Below are 17,799 nucleotides of genomic sequence, written 5' to 3'. Positions count from 1 at the left end.
GGGAAGGAGAAAAGCCACGTAACATGTTCCTGAAAAATAGGTGGGAAGCCATGTGTAGGCTCTATCATGACAAACAAAATATGTACCTTGAGATGGTACCAGCGGTGAAGAAATCAAGGGTGAATAGATGTATGTATGGGAACAAACACTCTTTTCCTGTTTGTTCTTATTATTCCGACCATTTATTTGTAGACATAAGTTACCTTTATGGGGTACGGTCCAAATTGGCAAAGATCTTCTTTGTCTAGCCTTATCAGTGAGGCTAGTAACGTAATGAGTCACATTCCAACCATCATATGCTCGCTTCTCATCAACGGGGATCTTACCAATGTCGGCAATTTTAGCCATAGTCACTATTCCCTTTATCAAAGGACTATGACTAAAATCAGCTCCACCATTATACGGACCATCAGGAGGATATCGAAGTTGATTCTGGTATGCATTAGAAAACATAGCCAAATAAGCCCAAGCGGAACCTTCATAGGAGAATGGAAGGACTAAATATGGCATCCCTTTCTCAGCATTATGGGGCATGAGCCCACAAACCCAACAGTGAGTAGTGTTAACTACCAGTTGATGCTGTTGTAACAACTGGATGAATGAATTGTTGAAGTATTCTGTTCTCCTAGTTTGCTCATGATCTGGGAGTGTATAGAACTTATGCGGAGAGGCAGTAGTAGAAGAAGGCAAAGAAACAGAAGTAGGAACAGGTGCTTGCTGCATAATGTGGATGATGCAACCCACACCAGCTAATAAAACACATAAAGATACTAGAATACACAAGGCTACGCCACATCTATTAAACAATAATTTCTTGTACTTGAGTTGCATTGAAACTTTCTTATCCTTCCCTTCCACTTTATTATCCATTCTCTAAGGCGTTGCTCACGGTAATCTTCCTGGATCACTTAGTTGTGGTTATTAGCCATCCTATGACGCTGCAAGTCCTGCTGACCTAAGTCACTACTCAGGTCACAGCCTAAGACTCATACCGTGACCCTGCAACTTGATGGATAGTGAAAAGGAAATGTCTTTCAACAAGAGTAATCAAAAGAAAAAAGGAAAACACAAAAAGTTCAATTGTCTTTAGCCAACCTAGGTCTTAGGTTGTACCGTGTCTTGCCAGGTATCGTTTGGTCTCGGAACAAAGTTTCTGGATTTGTTGTATTCAATTGCTTATGTGATGGTACAGCCTCTTGCAACACGTCGTCATCTTCTTTCTCAGAACTTGTCCAGTCCAGGTGTGCACTACGGAAAGGTACAAATCGGGGTACTTTCTCACTCTCGCCTACACCTTCTCGGACCCACTGGTCGTAAGGTAAAGGCAAGGGTACCCTCTTACTATGCACACCGTGGACCCAGTTGTTCTTCCCGACGACCTTCACTGCTGTACGCGTCACCAAAAGCACTTGTCGCGGCGGCCCCCAACGAGGTTCCAGGTTCTTCTTCCTCTGGAAGTTTTTTAAACATACAAAGTCACCAGGTTGGATGGAATGAACAGGATCATCGGAAGCCCCCGGCAAAGCGTTTTGGACCTGCTGAGGAATAACACGTAATTTAGTGGTGAGGTCATGCAAGTAATCAATCAACAATGGGTATGGAATATCAGTATACTTTTTAGGTCGAGGGACTCCCCAGACATTGGCTGGATGCCCAAAAATGACCTGATAAGGGCTAAGTCCTAAACGAGAATGTACAGTTGTTCTAGTAGAGAGGAGTGCCAAAGGTAAGGCATCGGGCCAAGCAAGGCCCGTGCTGGCCTGAATCTTTGCTAATTTGAGCTTGAGAGTCCCATTATAGCACTCTACCAAACCCGCTGACTGAGGGTGGTTTGCAGCATGGGATTTCTGCCTAATACCAAGACCCGCACACACCTTCTGCATAATTTGACCTACAAATTCACTTCCATTGTCACTCCAGACAATGCGCGGCAAACCAAACCTCGGGAAGAATTCCTTCAAGAGGACTTTGGCAGTGGACAAAGCAGTATTATCCTTTAGGGGGTAGGCCTCTATCCATCTGGAAAAGGAACAGAGCACCACCAGAACATACTTGATGTTATTGGAACGTTCCATATGAATGTAATCAATTTGTAATACCTCAAAAGGATACGTAGAGGGAGCAAAATGACCTGCCGGAGTTGGGGTTCCCTTTCCTGGATTACGCATCAAACAAACAATACAGTGCTTTACCACATTTTCCGCACATTTGGGGATACCTTCATTCTGCCATACTGGAGCCAGAAGCTTGCATATTCCTTTCACATTGATATGAGCTGGACCATGCGCCATAGTAACTACAGGTAGTACATGGGCATCTGGTAACAACCAACGTTGGTGTTCTGACAACTCCGTCCAACATCCTGTTGCGTCCAACATTCCCGTACTCTCTCTCCACTTACTAAATTCCTTCTCTGTTGCTTCTTCTTGGATCATTTTCACACTTTCTACTGTGTCCTCACACATACCTACTTCTCTGACCCATCTTGCAGGACCTGCAACATACATACGACTCTTGACATCTTTCGCTGTTTCTTTCGCTACCTCGTCTGGAAAAGCATTCCCACGACCCACACCATCAGTAATCCTTTTATGTGCACTGCTCTTCACAATCGCTATGTGTGGATGGTACAGACATTCGTGCAATTGCATGAATACGTTCTGGAGTCAATCGCCTTCCCTCCTTCGACAAGAGATGACCTAAATAGGTAACCTCTTGGCGGCAATATTGTAATTTAGAAGGTGACACCTTATGATGTAAATTAGACAAATGATACAAAAGCGAAACAGTTGCATTTTTACAAACATCCTCTAAATCGGCAGCCACTAACAGATCATCCACATACTGAATAACAGTAGCAACAGGAGGCAAAGAAAAAGCGTCAAGCTGGGATTTCAAAGCCTGACTATAAATGGAGGGGCTCTCACAATAGCCTTGAGGTGCATGCTTAAACCGAAAACTTCGACCTCTGAGAGAGAAACCAAAGAGATCTCTACTCTCCTCAGCAATAGGAATGCTAAAGAAAGCATTTTTGAGATCAATAACTGAAAACCAAACAGCTGAAGCAGGGATCATTGTCAACAAGGCAGTAATATCCGGGACAACAGGAAACTGAGGGACAACAATTTTGTTGACCTTTTGAAGATCAATCACAAAACGATATACAGGAGGCTTAGAAGGATCAGTACATTTAAGAACAGGCAAAACAGGACTATTGCAAACATTTCCTCTCGTTTCTTCAACCACACCCTTTTGGACTAAATCATGAACAATAGCCAACAAAGCTCTTTCGCCATCGTTAGAAATCTTATACTGAGGAAAGGCGAGGCAATTTAACATCAGGCTTGACAGTGATCACGTAAGGTGGAATTTTGAGCAAACCAACATCATTCGGACACATGGCCCAAAGCGTAGCAGGAAGTGAACGCAATTCAAGCGGCAGTTGATCCTTAGACAAATACATAGGATAAATCAATTTATCACCGAAAGTAAGATGTACACCAGAGGGGGAACAATACAATGTTGCATGTAGACGTTTCAATAAATACAAACCAAACAAATTCTCACCACAACCAGTCATTAAAATGAGCGGGGCTTCCAAATCATAAGGACCAATGAAAATAGGCAAAGGGCAAGAAACCGGGTTGCGAACTGGGGCGCCAGAGAATCCTACAGAAACATTCGTTAAGCCAGACAAAGGTGCCCCAGGAAGTTTGGAGTGAATAATAGAACTCCTCATTGCACCAGTATCCAAAAGAAATGGCTCTGAAACACCCAATGCAACAACATTAACATAAGGCCCATTGTGATCAACTGGAACTGATACCACTCCCTTTCTTTGTCCATGGCTGATCTAGCTAGTATGAAAATCAGGAATTTCGTTTTCAGTACAATAATCGTCATTGTAATATTGTGCGAACTGGGAATTCTGCTGATCGAAATAATTCATAGTATTCTGAGGGGGAAAAGAACGCTGTTCCTGAGACAACGCACCTCGCCCTCTACCCCTAGGTGCTGACTGAAAACCACCACGGCCTCGAGGCCCTGGCAGTCCACCATTACGCTGCAATAAAATCGGACAATTACTCTTAAAATGACCTTCCTCTTTACAATTTGATTAGGACCCAACAAAGGTCGCGGAACAAAAGGTGTAGGTTTCTGTAACAATCTTTGGAGCTGTGGAGGCTGTTGCAATTGACGCTGAGCAGAACGAGGGGGATAAGCTTGTTGCAAAAGAACCGTTGTTTTCAACTCTTTAGTCTTTTTCTCCACTCTATTCTTTTCTTCCTTATCCCTATTCTCGTAGTACTGAGCAGTGGCTAATATCTGGGCAGACGAAGAAACGGCCCACGCACTCTCAGAATCATTCAATTTATGCGATAATTCTGGAAGTAAATTTAACACAAATTTATCCACAAATAATCGCTGTCCACCCTCAGTGCTCATATCTTGACCACTATGGTCGATGAATGTCGCCTCAAAACGGGTAAAGAAATCGGAGACACTCATCTTTCTTCTGTTTACACGCAGCTAACTTATCCCAATTAACGCGTAAGGCAGGCATCATTGTTTTCATTAAAGTGATGATTCTACCAGACAATTCTGTAATCAAAGCATCAGGTTTAGCACTACCTACTTGTGCTGCATCCGCGGCAATAATAGCAGCCCAATTACCACCTAAAACTTGATCGTGATCTTCCCTACGAATCCGAGCCCATAATGCTTGAGGGACTACATTTCCCATCATCAAATCAACATCTGCTAGATTCATAATGCATGCATCAATAGTCTGGGACAGCTCTTTATAATACCGAGCAGGATTCCTACGAGGGTCCGGTAAAGACTGTTTTTAGCGCCAAAACTTCCGATCTTTTCCAAGGGACATGTACCCATATACGCTGAAAATGAGCTGGGATAGCCAGAACAGCGCCTGCTTGTGGAACCTCATCTCTCCATATCGGAGGTACTCCTCGCACAGGATTTTACGCCGAACCGCAGGATCAGGTTCAAGAGAGGCTTGAGAAAAAAAAGAAGACCTAAAATTGACAAGTGTCTGGACGGCATCCTCAACGTCGGGACCCCATATAAGCCCTTTATCAAATTTATCCTGTATGTCAAACAAACCCTGAGGAGGTAGATCCAAATCCATATCACCCCATCCTTTAAGAAGCGTATTACACATGACATTAAAAACATATCTCTGCGTAGGCGCATTCCACTGAAGAAAAGTATCCAAAATATCACGCACACTATACTGTGGACCACTCTTGATCCAAATGTGAGCAAGAGAGTCTAACCTAACTCGCTCGTCTGAATCTGCATTTCGACTACGGGATTGTCTTCGGGACAAAACAGGAGTCAAATTAGGAGACCCAAAGAAAGGTGATAAAAGACCAGAAACAGTATCAACTAGTCGTTTACGAGCTGTAGGAGAACCCGACAATAAAACAGGAGACAATGTATTAAGCATGGCAGGAGAAGGGCTAGTAGTTAGAAGAGAAACTAACGATAAAGGAGACTGAGGTACAGAAGTCGGTGGCAATGGAGGTGGAGGTGGAAATACTGGAAGAGGCAATTGTGGAAGAATCGGAGCAACTGGTTGAGCAACAGGTTGCTGAACAACAGGTTGTAATGGGGGTGCATTAGCACCCAATACATAAGGTGGAGGTAATCTCAACAAATGAGACATTAAGGGATCTTCGTCAAGATCTTTAGCATGTGGGGAAGTAGGCAACGCGGGATAACATCTATCTATTGCCATACGATGCTGTCTTTCTGAGACTTCAATCATCTGATCAGTCTCATTATTCTTAAACTGTTGAGCAGCCTGTAAAATCGTCATATCTTGCGCTTTCTTTTCTCTTTTTGCCTGTTTAATTTCTTTCTGTTTGGCTTCCTTACACCATAGGCGGAAAGAGTCAAACATTGCCGGCCGGGCTTTTCTCTTAAACAAAATTGTTTCTAAGTTATATAATATATCAGGCTCAAAGCTACCATTTTGTGGCCACTGCAGAACACCATCTTTCTTTGTATATCGGATCCATGTTTCATTAAAAATAATGGGACCAAGACCATGTTTCGAATAGAGTTCATAAGTGGGAGTTCCAACCGGAGGAATTGGACAAGAATCCTCTAGCCGGGAATCCCTAGTACAGTCAAAACAGAAGAACTTCCTAAACTTACTAAGCCCAGGCATTTCGTAACGAACTGGACTATTCACAAACTTCAAGGGGGTTAAAACAATGATCACAGTACAAACGTACTTACCCCTTGGCTTCGACTAATGCATTTGTCGAATAACAAAAACAAGACAAAAGAGTGGGCGCTACCCACGAATACTTAACTAAATGTTTTCATACGCCAACAGTTGTCCGTCTAATGTCTCGCGATACCAATCATCACCAGAGGGCCAAGGCAGGGTGGCAGTCAGGGCAGCAGTCGTCAGCAGCCGTCGGAAAGGAGTAGCCGCGCTACAAAAGACCTTCGGTGCACTTCGACATACAGGGTTCGCTTGACGTGGTTCGCGATTCCTCCAGAATTTTCTTGCAAAGCTCCTCTCGATCCTCGGGCTGAACCGCTACCACTGAAGCCGCCCACACGTTGGGACGCCAATTGGAGAACCGGGCCTTATGGGCCGAGCGGCGCGGGGCACGCCTAAAATCTCCGGGTTCACGTGCCTTGTCAGACAGAGACACAAGACACTCTGTTAGGCGTAGAAAATCAGGTTTACTAGCTGCAGCTAAGCACAGTTGTCCAAGAAGTACACCAGTGGTAGGTTCTCAGGAGACTGCCACTTAATTCCGTGGCGCACAATCTTATATAGGACACATATTTACAATATCGACTCCCAAAACATTCAAAACTGACAAATAGGAAAAGTTTGAAAACAAGCTATCGAGTATCTCAAATACGCCCTTCTTTCAGACCCCGTGTTCTCCCCTCCCCTCAAGGTAATCAATGCTAGTGCATGTGATTCAATTTGCAGGTGACAGGACGTATTTGTGTGCCTCAAAGGATAGTTGTGTATTAGGAGAATACAAGGAGAGAATAGCGAAGGCCAGTCAAATAAGATAAAGATAGAGTAAGACAAGGATCAATCAGTCTAAACATAGATTAACGAACTAGGTCAGATCCTGAGCTCAGTTTCGTAAACAAGGACAAAGGGTTACTTTTTAACAGAAGAGACGCATAGCAGTTGGAAAGGCAAAAACACTATGTTCGCCGTGCAGCCTGAGTAAAGGCAACACAAAATGGCGGCTGTCACAAAATGGCGGCTAGATACGGAGCAAAGTTGAAAACCACAGAACCTCACTTTCTTAAGTGATCTCTCTTGTCACATGCATTTCTTTGCCCCCGAAGCACTGGGCATTGGTAAGACCTTATCTGCAGCAGGAGAAATTGCTATTCCCACTGACGTAGTCTGATGTGCTAGAATCTGGTTGCTTCCGGGACCCGGACGGGCGTAGATGGGCTTGCCTTAGGCACGCCTTCGGTACACCAGTGGCACTGCGCTTTGAACATCTTAAGAAGCGTTAGAAGAGAAAAGAGTAAGCTGCCCCGCCCGCTGCTAAACACGGGAGTAGGGAAGCAAAGGCTTCGCAGTGGAGTTTCACCACCGCCATTTGAGTGCGAGGAAAAGTGATTGAGGCAGATTCAAATTCAAGCAAATCCAAATCGTAGTCAAGCAAATTTGAATTGTATACCTCCCAGTAAAATGAAAAACAAAAAGCTACCCCAAACTTGTATGACAACATTGCCCGTGTCATGAAAGTACAAATAAACAATGTACAAATGAGTAAGGTATTTTTAAAATGAAAAAGGTCAATTGAAAAGCGTTTGAAAGAGCCTAAAAACGTGGTGTGGAAGGCATTAGGTGTCACTTACTTTGACTCTATCTTGGGAATTTATTGCTTCAACAATACATTTTTGTATTTATTGTAAGTGAATATTTCTTGAGAGAGTGAGGTTTTTTTTTTGGTCGACTATTATTGGTGTTGATTAGTGTCCAGTGATAGATGAAGTGGTTATGGCGGCAATTTAGGATTATTGACCATCTGGAGAGAAACCCAATATATTATTCAGTTTACTTATGACGTATTGCCTTTTATGAATTTTTTTAAGTCAATTTGTTGTGGAATCACTGATCTAAAACAAGCTTGGTAGTGTTGTAAGATATTTTTATCCCTGTACTGGCACTATTTCATATTTAATGTCTTTTTATTCAAATATTGTAAATGCTTTATGCACTTTTATGCAAAATAAAGTATTGAATTGATTGAGAGAGGGAGGTGGTCAACAAACCAACAAACAAAGAGACAGTCCCAAGTATCAATGCCTGACAGAGGCCGCAAACTAATATTTTAAGAGGCCATTGTGCCCTTAAACCAGAAACTCTACACCTAATCTGGGCCACAATTTCAGTCTTGTTCGAAGATATAAAACCATATTAAACATAAGGAATTTCTCACAGACATAGGAAAACTAGCAAGCTTTCCTTAAAAAGTTTGCTTTGACACATGAACTGTGCCACACACTGTATTTGATCTTGTGTATAAAACTGTATGGTATGTTTCTCTGTTTGCTTTGCTACGTACCACACTGTGCATTTGAAAAAACCCAATAAAGTTCTTAAAAATTGCACCACTGACCAATATTCTCATTTATTCCATGAAATACAATCTGTCACTTCCAGTTGTCATCTTTCTGTTAATACTTTTAGATCTCGATATTAGGTTTAGGAAGATGCTCATGTGAAGTGAAGCTATAAATACTTTTCTACAGCAGCAACCAAGTGTGAGGCCTGCACTTGAATGCGTGTATCCTAAAAACATCCACGGAGCTGCCAAGGTTTCAGATTGCTTATGTGCGACATTTTCATAATTTCAGTGTAATTATGAGTGACATTTCAATGACTATGAGTGACACTTTTTCGCAAGGAAAATCAAGCAATGAAACATATAGGGATCATAAATATCAGAAATTACACCCATTCGAGCAACGAGAAACTCTAAGAAGTCACTGAAGACACAACATTCATCTCTTATTTTTTCATGCATGTTTCATTCACTCTTTGTGGATGGAACAAGTTAACCTACATGCATAACATTTTTGTCCGTTTCAAATGAGTGAGATATAAATTAGGAAAACTATGCCTATGTCTCATTTTGGTGTAAACTAATTGGAATTACGGCCTACTACTGTTAACACATCTGCCTGCAGAAGTCAGAGAGAACTTCATTACAGACTCCGGGCCTGATTCACAAAGGTAAACTGAGACGAAAGTCTAACTTTACGACTTTCGATATTCACAAAGGGCATTTACGAGTAGTAAAGTTAGACTTTTTCTCAGTTTAACTTAAGTTTTCACTCAGTTATACTTAAGACCAAAACTTAAATTAAACTGAGAAAAAAGTCTAACTTTACTACACGTAAATACCTTTTGTGAATACCAAAAGTTGCGACTTTCGTCTCAGTTTACATTTGTGAATCGGGCCCTAAGTGCGGGCCTCTCCCAGGCTGCCAGTTCACAAGTGCCTGGGGGAATGTGTCTGCCCATCGGAGCGCTTCACTGGTGACGTGGCAGTGGTGCGTGTGCTGAGGCCCCGGCTCAGGGCTGCTGTACGTCCACCTGCATGAGAGTCTGCTGGCTGCAGACATAAAGTCGTCCGAGTTGTCACTCTGATATCTGGCGCTAGGATGCAGCAGACACTTGACCTGACTATGGCAGGCTCAAGCACACCAGGAAAGAGTACATTCACTGCTGCTGCCTGCTGCAAAGCTAGTGGCCCTTTTGGGATATGCTGGAATGTCTGCCTCACTGCAATTATGAATAAGCGTGGCAGGCCTTGCCAGAACATATCAGCAGGCAAAGTGCAGCCTCATGGATCCACGTGTGCCTTGCGCTGTCTGCAGCTGATGGCAGTTACGTTATCAACATTTGAGGACCAGCTACGCACGCCGATAAGACACAGGCTGACTCAGCTTCTAATAATAATTTTGGATTCTTTTTGCCTTCCTCAGAACCCAGACCAGAGTAAAATCGACAACATAATGCAAACGTCCCCCTCCCCAGGATTGGGGCTAGAGGACATAAATACCGGTTGTGGCAGGCACTATTGTGATAGAGCAAGCCACGGACCGACTGGACACCGAAACCGGCCCTGGCCTCGGCTCCCTAACATATTTTTTTCCTGTTCCCATGTCCCTTCCCCTCGTGTTCTCCCTCATCCTCCTTCCCTGATCATTTGCGGGATCTTCTGAGCCAAATCACCTCTATCTAGAGGGTTTATTTCATTTACTGTTTTTCCTGTTTTCAATGTCTTCTCACAAGTTCTAGTTTACACAGTATCTTGGACTCTGTGGAATCAATAAACTTTCATACCTATTATATGCTCATTGTATATGAAAAATCAATAAAGATTTGAGGTATTTAAAAAAAGACACAGGGAGTGGTGTCACTTAACATTTGACTTTGACAAATCCAAAGGAAGAGACATTACTGAATTTATAGACATGATCAGAACACATGTAAAGTGATGAAATTGCAACCAAGTCTCACTAAAATAAACATTCAATTTAACATTCTACTGAACTGTGTGCAGTACTCATGGTGAAATATGAGAAAAGTTTGCCACCAAAAAGTGGGACTGAGGGTCTGCTCTGTGCAGAATAGTCATGTGTGAAGTTCTAGTTAATCCCCATAGTTTGGAAGAATGGGCCAGGTTTGAGTGAGACTTCAGACTGACTTCCAAATGTGTTAGTGTCACTCTTGATGAGTGAGGCTTGAGGGCTCTGATGTAGGCACGTCCGAAATAATGTCACTGTCGAGGCACTCAAGGCTTCTTGCATGACAATGCTACAAAGAGTTGACGCACTCACTAATCAATGGTGTATTGATGACGAGCGTACTGTGATATAGGGGCCTATGTGAAGGAGTAGAATATTTTCGAGTAATGAAATGCCCCTCCCCTGTTCCTCAGACCAGTAACACCCACTCATTTTTATGATACAATATAAACTGTGTGAGAAACTTCTGGTTCATACTTGGTTGCCCTATCTTAGGAATTAATTGTTTCAAAGATTTCTTGCTTTATTTTTTGTCAGTGAATCCTTGTTGAGAGAGGATGGTGGTTACTGTAAACAAAACAACAAAGCCTGGAAGAGACCGCTATCTTAATATTTTAGGAGACAGCTGTGCTCTTAAATCAGAAACTCAAAACCTAATTAGAACCTACATTTCAGTCTTGTTTGAGGATATAAAACCGTATCAAATATAAGGAATAAGCCACAGACACAGGAAAATTCGAAATAAGCTCCTTCAATTGTCGCTTTGACACATGACCTATGCCTCATTGTCACTGATCTGGTGTCTTAAACTCCATGGTATTTACCTCTGTTTACTTTGCTATCTAGGACGTTGTGGATTTGAACAACTGCAAATAAATTATTTAAAAGAATAAATAAGCTGCCCAGTTTAATTGGAAAACTGACCGATATTCTGATATATTCATTGAAATACAGATACATTCATTGAAATACAGATATATTCATTGAAATACAGATATATTCAATGAAATACAGATATATTCATTGAAATACGGACTGTCGCTTCCAGTTGTCACCTTTCTGTAAATACTCTTACGTCCTATACAACAATGTTTGGAAGATGCTCATCTGAAGTGAAGCTATAAATGCTTTTTTACAGCAGCAGCCAAGGGTGAGGCCCTGTACTTGAAGTGTCTGACCCTTAAAAACATTCCCGTCTGAGACATCTGAAATCCCAGGTCTTTACAGGTATAAATGCTTGTTTATGTAAAATGTATTCACTGCTGGAGCCTGGAGGCGGCGGTTCCGTCAGCGGCCACCAGAGGGCGCTCCTCGCCTGCTGATGAAACCCACTGAGCTGCACTTTGAATGAAAAAGAGAAGGGTTTCCTCTTCCGGGTCAGCGGTGGCAGAGACAGCACCAGCAGCGGGGGTGACATCACTTTTTCCCTGTGCTCAGTGTCCAGCCTGTTGCAGAGGAGGAAGGAACCCTGTCTGTCTGTGTTTGCAGTTACCCTCATCTACAGACCCTCACAGACCCTAGATCTGCCCCCCAGGAGGAGGAGAGAGCCTGGACAGGTTTCTGCTCAGGTAGGAGAGCTGCCAACTCACTTGGCTGCAATTTATGAATCCATTGATCCATAGCTGCCAAGGTTTCAGATTGGTATGTGTGATATTTTCATTGTGTGACATTTCAGCGACTATGAGTGACACTTGCTCGCGAACAAAATAAAGCAGTGAAGAAGAGGGAAACCTAAATATCAGAAATTACAATCATTTGAGCAAAGAGAGTTAAAAAGTTAACTGCTTCAAAGCATAAGAAATAATTGTTAAACAACTTATTTATCGGACTGCAGCCAACATTGCAGAAAATAGATAAAGCAGCCTGGAAGGTGTTCATATTTTTTTTATAGTCAGGTGAGGGGCTCGCAGAGTCACTCGATTGCTGCCGACCACATGAGCAGTTAGCATGGCTGCATAAGAAAGTGGTGCGTGGGAGGCACTCATTTAGGCCACAGCTTGGCTGATAGCAAAGTCTCACTGACCTGACTTTCAGGACACTTTCTTTTGAAGAAGGCGACGAACCAGCTCGGTTGTAAAGATTATGCTCATTTGTGATGGCACAAAAGCTGTGATGTATTAGGATTCGCACATTTATTATTACAAAAAAATGTACTGGCACAAGCCTTTACTTTCACCCATCTCTGCAGTTTAGACCACAGTTGCCAAGTTTTTCGTATGCCATGATTGAATTTTACAGCCACCATAGGATTTATTTTTAACCAAATGCATATTTCATTTTCCTGCCCGAGAAAACCCGTTCAGGATCCTTACACAACAGGAGTTACTTGTGGAAACAGAGCAAGTGGGCATGTAGCGGACGTGATTTTCGATGACCAATGTAGAGAACGTTCTAGCAACCTATCGCACGTCCCCCAATGACACTAACCAGTACAAAAACCGCTAATCATTGAAAAAACACATCTAAACAAAGGCAGACTTATGAAAAGTGTTAATGTTTGCAATAAAGGTCTTGTAATATTTAAAATCAATATTGTTACTTATTTTGTCTTACTTGTGAACAAATGGGTTTAATCACATATTCAGCGCGTACTGTTTTCACACAGTAGAATAAGCACACGCACTCGGGTGGCTTATACTTACTTTGACCCTTTTGCAGGCTGCACTTATACCTCAATGCGACTGGCGCCGGCGGTGCCGCTCCTGTGCTCTGGCTGAATGTTGCAAGTGGGCTCAGATTCCTTGATTTCTCGACCCTCGGGCGGCCAGAGCTCCGGTTCGGAAATAATTATTAGCCGGCGGGGTGCCAGATAATTTAGCCCCACAGCTCAGGCGGCCCGGCAGCACAGCAGGTGCGATTAGAGTAGTGCTGTAATTCCGGTGCAGCTCGTGAGCTCAGTCGTGGTCACAACAGTTCTTGGAGCAACCAGACGTGCACATTAACGGCGTGCCCTGGGTTCCAGCGGCGGCCGCGGTCCCTGCAATTGGTTTGGTGTTGGTTTGGTGGGTCAGAACTCCTGAATTAAGAGCAGCACTCATTACCTGCAGCCCCCCACAATTTACTTCCCAGGAACTGCAACCACCCGCTCACGTTTCATCGGGCGGGAGCAGGAGACGTTACGTCCAGCGCCGTTGTGCAGTTTCCGGATTTGAATGGTTGCTACATTGTCGCAAAATATCTAAAGCCTGCCAGGATCAGTTTAGGGCGCGCTGCCACTGCACCTTGTATTCCAATGCTGCGTGATTAGCAGTGCTTGGATGGGGCTTGAGGTCCTAGGAGGCACTATGTCAATTATGCGTGACTTTGCATTTCAGTGCGGTGACGCGGATCACCACGCTGAAATGCGTTAGTGTCACGTCCGATGCGTGATACTTGGCAGGCCTGTTGATCAGATTCCCTCCCCCCCCTGGCATTCATGGTGACATCAGGAGAGCTCAGCTCTTCCTGCTGTTGAGGCTGAGTGGGGAGCGGAGGAGGTGAGGCCTGCCCAGGGTCAGAGGAGGAGAGACCTGTCCAGGGGTGCAGAGGAGGAGAGGCCTGTCCAGGGGTGAAGAGGAGGAGAGGCCTGGGGTCAGAGGAGGAGAGACCTGTCCAGGGGTGCAGAGGAGGAGAGGCCTGTCCAGGGGAGCAGAGGAGGAGAGGCCTGTCCAGTGGTGCAGAGGAGGAGAGGCCTGTCCAGGGGAGCAGAGGAGGTGAGGCCTGTCCAGTGGTGCAGAGGAGGTGTGGCCTGTCCATGTGTGCAAAGGAGGTAAGGCCTGTCCAGGTGGGCAGAGGAGGAGAGGCCTGTCCAGGAGTGCAGAGGAGGAGAGGCCTGTCTAGGGGTGCGCAGGCCTGTCCAGGAGTGCAGAGGAGGCGAGGCCTGTCCAGGGGAGCAGAGGAGGTGAGGCCAGGGGTGCAGATGAGGTGAGGCCTGTCCAGGGGTGCAGATGAGGTGAGGCCTGTCCAGGGGTGCAGAGGAGGTGAGGCATGTCCAGGGGTGCAGAGGAGGTGTGGCCTGTCCATGTGTGCAAAGGAGGTAAGGCCTGTCCAGGTGGGCAGAGGAGGTGAGGCATGTCCAGGGGTGCAGAGGAGGTGTGGCCTGTCTAGCGGTGCATAGGAGGAGAGGCCTGTCCAGGGGTGCAGAGGAGGTGAGGCCTGTCAAGGGGTGCAAAGGAGGTGAGGCCTGTCCAGGGGTGCAGGCCTGTCATGGGGTGCAGAGGAGGTGAGGCCTGTCCAGGGGTCAGAGGAGGTGAGGCCTGTCCAGGGGGCAGAGGAGGAGAGGCCTTTCCAGGGGTGCAGAGGAGGTGAGGCCTGTCCAGGGGTGCAGAGGAGGAGAGGCCTGTCCAGGGGAGCAGAGGAGGTGAGGCCTGTCCAAGGGTGCAGAGGAGGAGATGCCTGTCCAGGGGTGCTGAGGAGGAAAGGCCTGTCCTGTAGTGCAGAGGAGGAGAGGCCTGTCCAGGGGTGCAGAGGAGGCGAGGCCTGTGAGGCCTGTCCAGGAGTGCAGAGGAGGCGAGGCCTGTCCAGGGGAGCAGAGGAGGTGAGGCCAGGGGTGCAGATGAGGTGAGGCCTGTCCAGGGGTGCAGATGAGGTGAGGCCTGTCCAGGGGTGCAGAGGAGGTGAGGCATGTCCAGGGGTGCAGAGGAGGTGTGGCCTGCCCATGTGTGCAAAGGAGGTAAGGCCTGTCCAGGTGGGCAGAGGAGGTGAGGCATGTCCAGGGGTGCAGAGGAGGTGTGGCCTGTCTAGCGGTGCAGAGGAGGAGAGGCCTGTCCAGGGGTGCAGAGGAGGTGAGGCCTGTCAAGGGGTGCAAAGGAGGTGAGGCCTGTCCAGGGGTGCAGGCCTGTCCAGGGGTGCAGAGGAGGTGAGGCCTGTCCAGGGGTCAGAGGAGGTGAGGCCTGGCCTGGGGTGCAGAGGAGGTGAGGCCTGTCCAGGGGGCAGAGGAGGAGAGGCCTTTCAGGGGTGCAGAGGAGGTGAGGCCTGTCCAGGGGTCAGAGGAGGTGAAGCCTGTCCAGGGGTGCAGAGGAGGTGAGGCCTGTCCAGGGGTGCAGAGGGGGAGAGGCCTGTCCAGGGGTAAAGATGAAGTGAGGCCTGTCCTGTGTTTGGGTGGTTCAAAGGAGGTGGGGCCCTCTCCAGGAGGGATGCAGTGGAGATGAGACCTGTTTGTCAGGGCAGGGTGATCGAGAGCTGAGTTTAAGTTTGTTAATTGTTGTTCCAAGAGATTTGTGGAATGAGTGTAAGTTGTTTGTAAACTGGCTAATTGAAGAGCCACAGAGTGAAGCGCCTCCAAATATTTTATTATATATTACAAGAGATTATTGCAGATTTGCAGACAATATTGCAAAGTCGAAGACCGGGTAAAAGAGGACGCATCATTTAGCGTTGCATCCAGATGTTAGTGCACATAGCCAGCAAAATGTGAGGGGCTGCAGACCAACATTCTGGATGAGATTTTGTTGTAACCAAAGTACTCTAGTGACAATTTTATTACTAAGCAGAAGATCAAAATAAAAATAATGATGGCTCAGACAAAATTTTTCCAAACGGGTGACGAAAGTGGTTCTCACGGATTGTATTCTTGTTTTGATTCTGGGTTTGTTGCTGGTGTGAATTTGCATATGCACGGCGTTGGTGTGCAAAATAATGATGTTCAGTATGTGCAAGGAGGAAATGTTGTTCCTCTGGGTCAGGGCCGGACTGGGAACCCAAACCAGGCCTGAGAATTTTGACGGACCAGCTCCCTGCCTCTTTTGTTGCTGGGGGGTGATATAGCAACACCACAGCAAAACTAGCCCCCAGTGACCAATATGTTTCCCGGCACTGAACAATCGGTCCCCACTGTTCCAGCCTCCCGGGGAAACACCGGAAGCCCGTTACGGCCAGTGCGGCACCGCTTAGGGTATAGGTTTTACTAACAGTGGCGATTTAAATACCTCAAACACTAATAATGTGCAGAATAAGACATGATCTGTGCGATGTTTGCAGGAACCTGGGAAACTGAAACATGAATTAGATGGCACCAAATGGGATGTCTCAGTGAATGGTCCCAGCCCAACTGGCCTCTGTGCCGAGCATGCAGAATCAAAGGCAGGTATATTGGAACACACATTCAGTCCAGATAGTCCCACAGCCCAGTGCAGAATAGAACACCAAATTCTCAACAAATGAGAAATTTCCTAGTTATCACAAAGGAAAGTTTAAATTCTATTAAGGACGCGGAGGCGAGGGTTATGCATGACCTTTCTTCATTTTATTAACAGCAAGTTAGAAGAAACAGAAAAAACACAGGCTGCCAACTACATATCCCATGAAGCACAACAGTAACCATGGGAGCCAGTCCACCAATCGTAGTCCAGCCGAATACATAAAGCAGCTCCCTCGACGAAGTCCGTCCTCTTTCGTCGCGGCAGGAAGTTAAGTCGTCCCCAGATTAATCAGTCTTCTGATAAGATCCTAGGGCAACAGAAAACGAAGAGAAGAACCACAGAGCAAGATAAAATGCAAATGCAAAAGTACTATCAGTAGCATAACCAAAAGAGAAATAGAACGTCCAAATGTACAGAACAAGATCAATGCACAAAATACCATAAATATAAGAAAACATTACTCTCCTGATATGTAGAAATACTAAATCCAGCAAGACCTCCAAGCATAAGGGAGGGAGGCTCGAAAAGCCAGGGTGGGATAATCCTCGACTCCGTGTCCTTAATAGAATTGAAACTTTCCTTTGTGATAACTAGGAAATTTCTCATTCTATGTCAGGAAGCAGGGACGAGGATTATGAAAGTTCAAATCTTACTCTCCACCAGCGCAACGGCTTCATGAATTGGTTTAATAGAATTTCTTAAAAGTAGATTCTGAAGACCCATCAGCTGCATTCATAATGTCCCCAACCTGCAACCTACCTGGACATCCTTGGAGGCCATTGCTCCCCTAGTAGAATGAGCCCCAAAATGCCAGACGTTAATATCAGATTCAGTCATAATCCATTTGACCCATCTAGCAATGGTAGGAGAGGATACCGCCTGAAACATTTTTTTAATGGCAATCAGAAGTTGCCGTTCACCCGGAGGACGAACCTCCAAAGTCAAACTTCATAAGATTTTAAACATCGAACAACACACAATTTCGGAGAATCTGGAAAAGCAGGATAGATTACTGACCTCGTACTCGATTTAGTTCTCCTGGAGATGGTAAAGGTAACACCTTCCGTGGAAAAAACACAGGCAGAAATATCAAGGGCCCTGACATCCGACACTC

At 45.3% G+C, this 17,799-nt stretch overlaps 1 protein-coding gene and 1 long non-coding RNA gene across 2 annotated transcripts in view; both read left to right on the top strand.

Annotated features, from left to right (window-relative positions):
• The window catches only part of LOC144805969 (uncharacterized), a 172,863-nt gene that overhangs the window by 115,291 nt on the left and 39,773 nt on the right, over positions 1-17,799 (top strand). Inside the window, exon 4 of the mRNA XM_078672431.1 lies at positions 10,021-10,033. Within this exon, the coding sequence (XP_078528557.1) occupies positions 10,021-10,033 (13 nt within the window). The remainder of the gene's footprint in view (positions 1-10,020; positions 10,034-17,799) is intronic.
• The window catches only part of LOC144805962 (uncharacterized), a 43,340-nt gene continuing 37,567 nt past the window's right edge, over positions 12,027-17,799 (top strand). The window contains exon 1 of the long non-coding RNA XR_013605642.1: positions 12,027-12,134. This is a non-coding gene — a long non-coding RNA (uncharacterized LOC144805962). The remainder of the gene's footprint in view (positions 12,135-17,799) is intronic.

Source organism: Lissotriton helveticus, assembly GCF_964261635.1.
Source record: "Lissotriton helveticus chromosome 1_1 unlocalized genomic scaffold, aLisHel1.1 SUPER_1_unloc_36, whole genome shotgun sequence".
NCBI lineage: Eukaryota > Metazoa > Chordata > Amphibia > Caudata > Salamandridae > Lissotriton > Lissotriton helveticus.
This window is presented reverse-complemented; position numbering and strand designations above follow the sequence as displayed.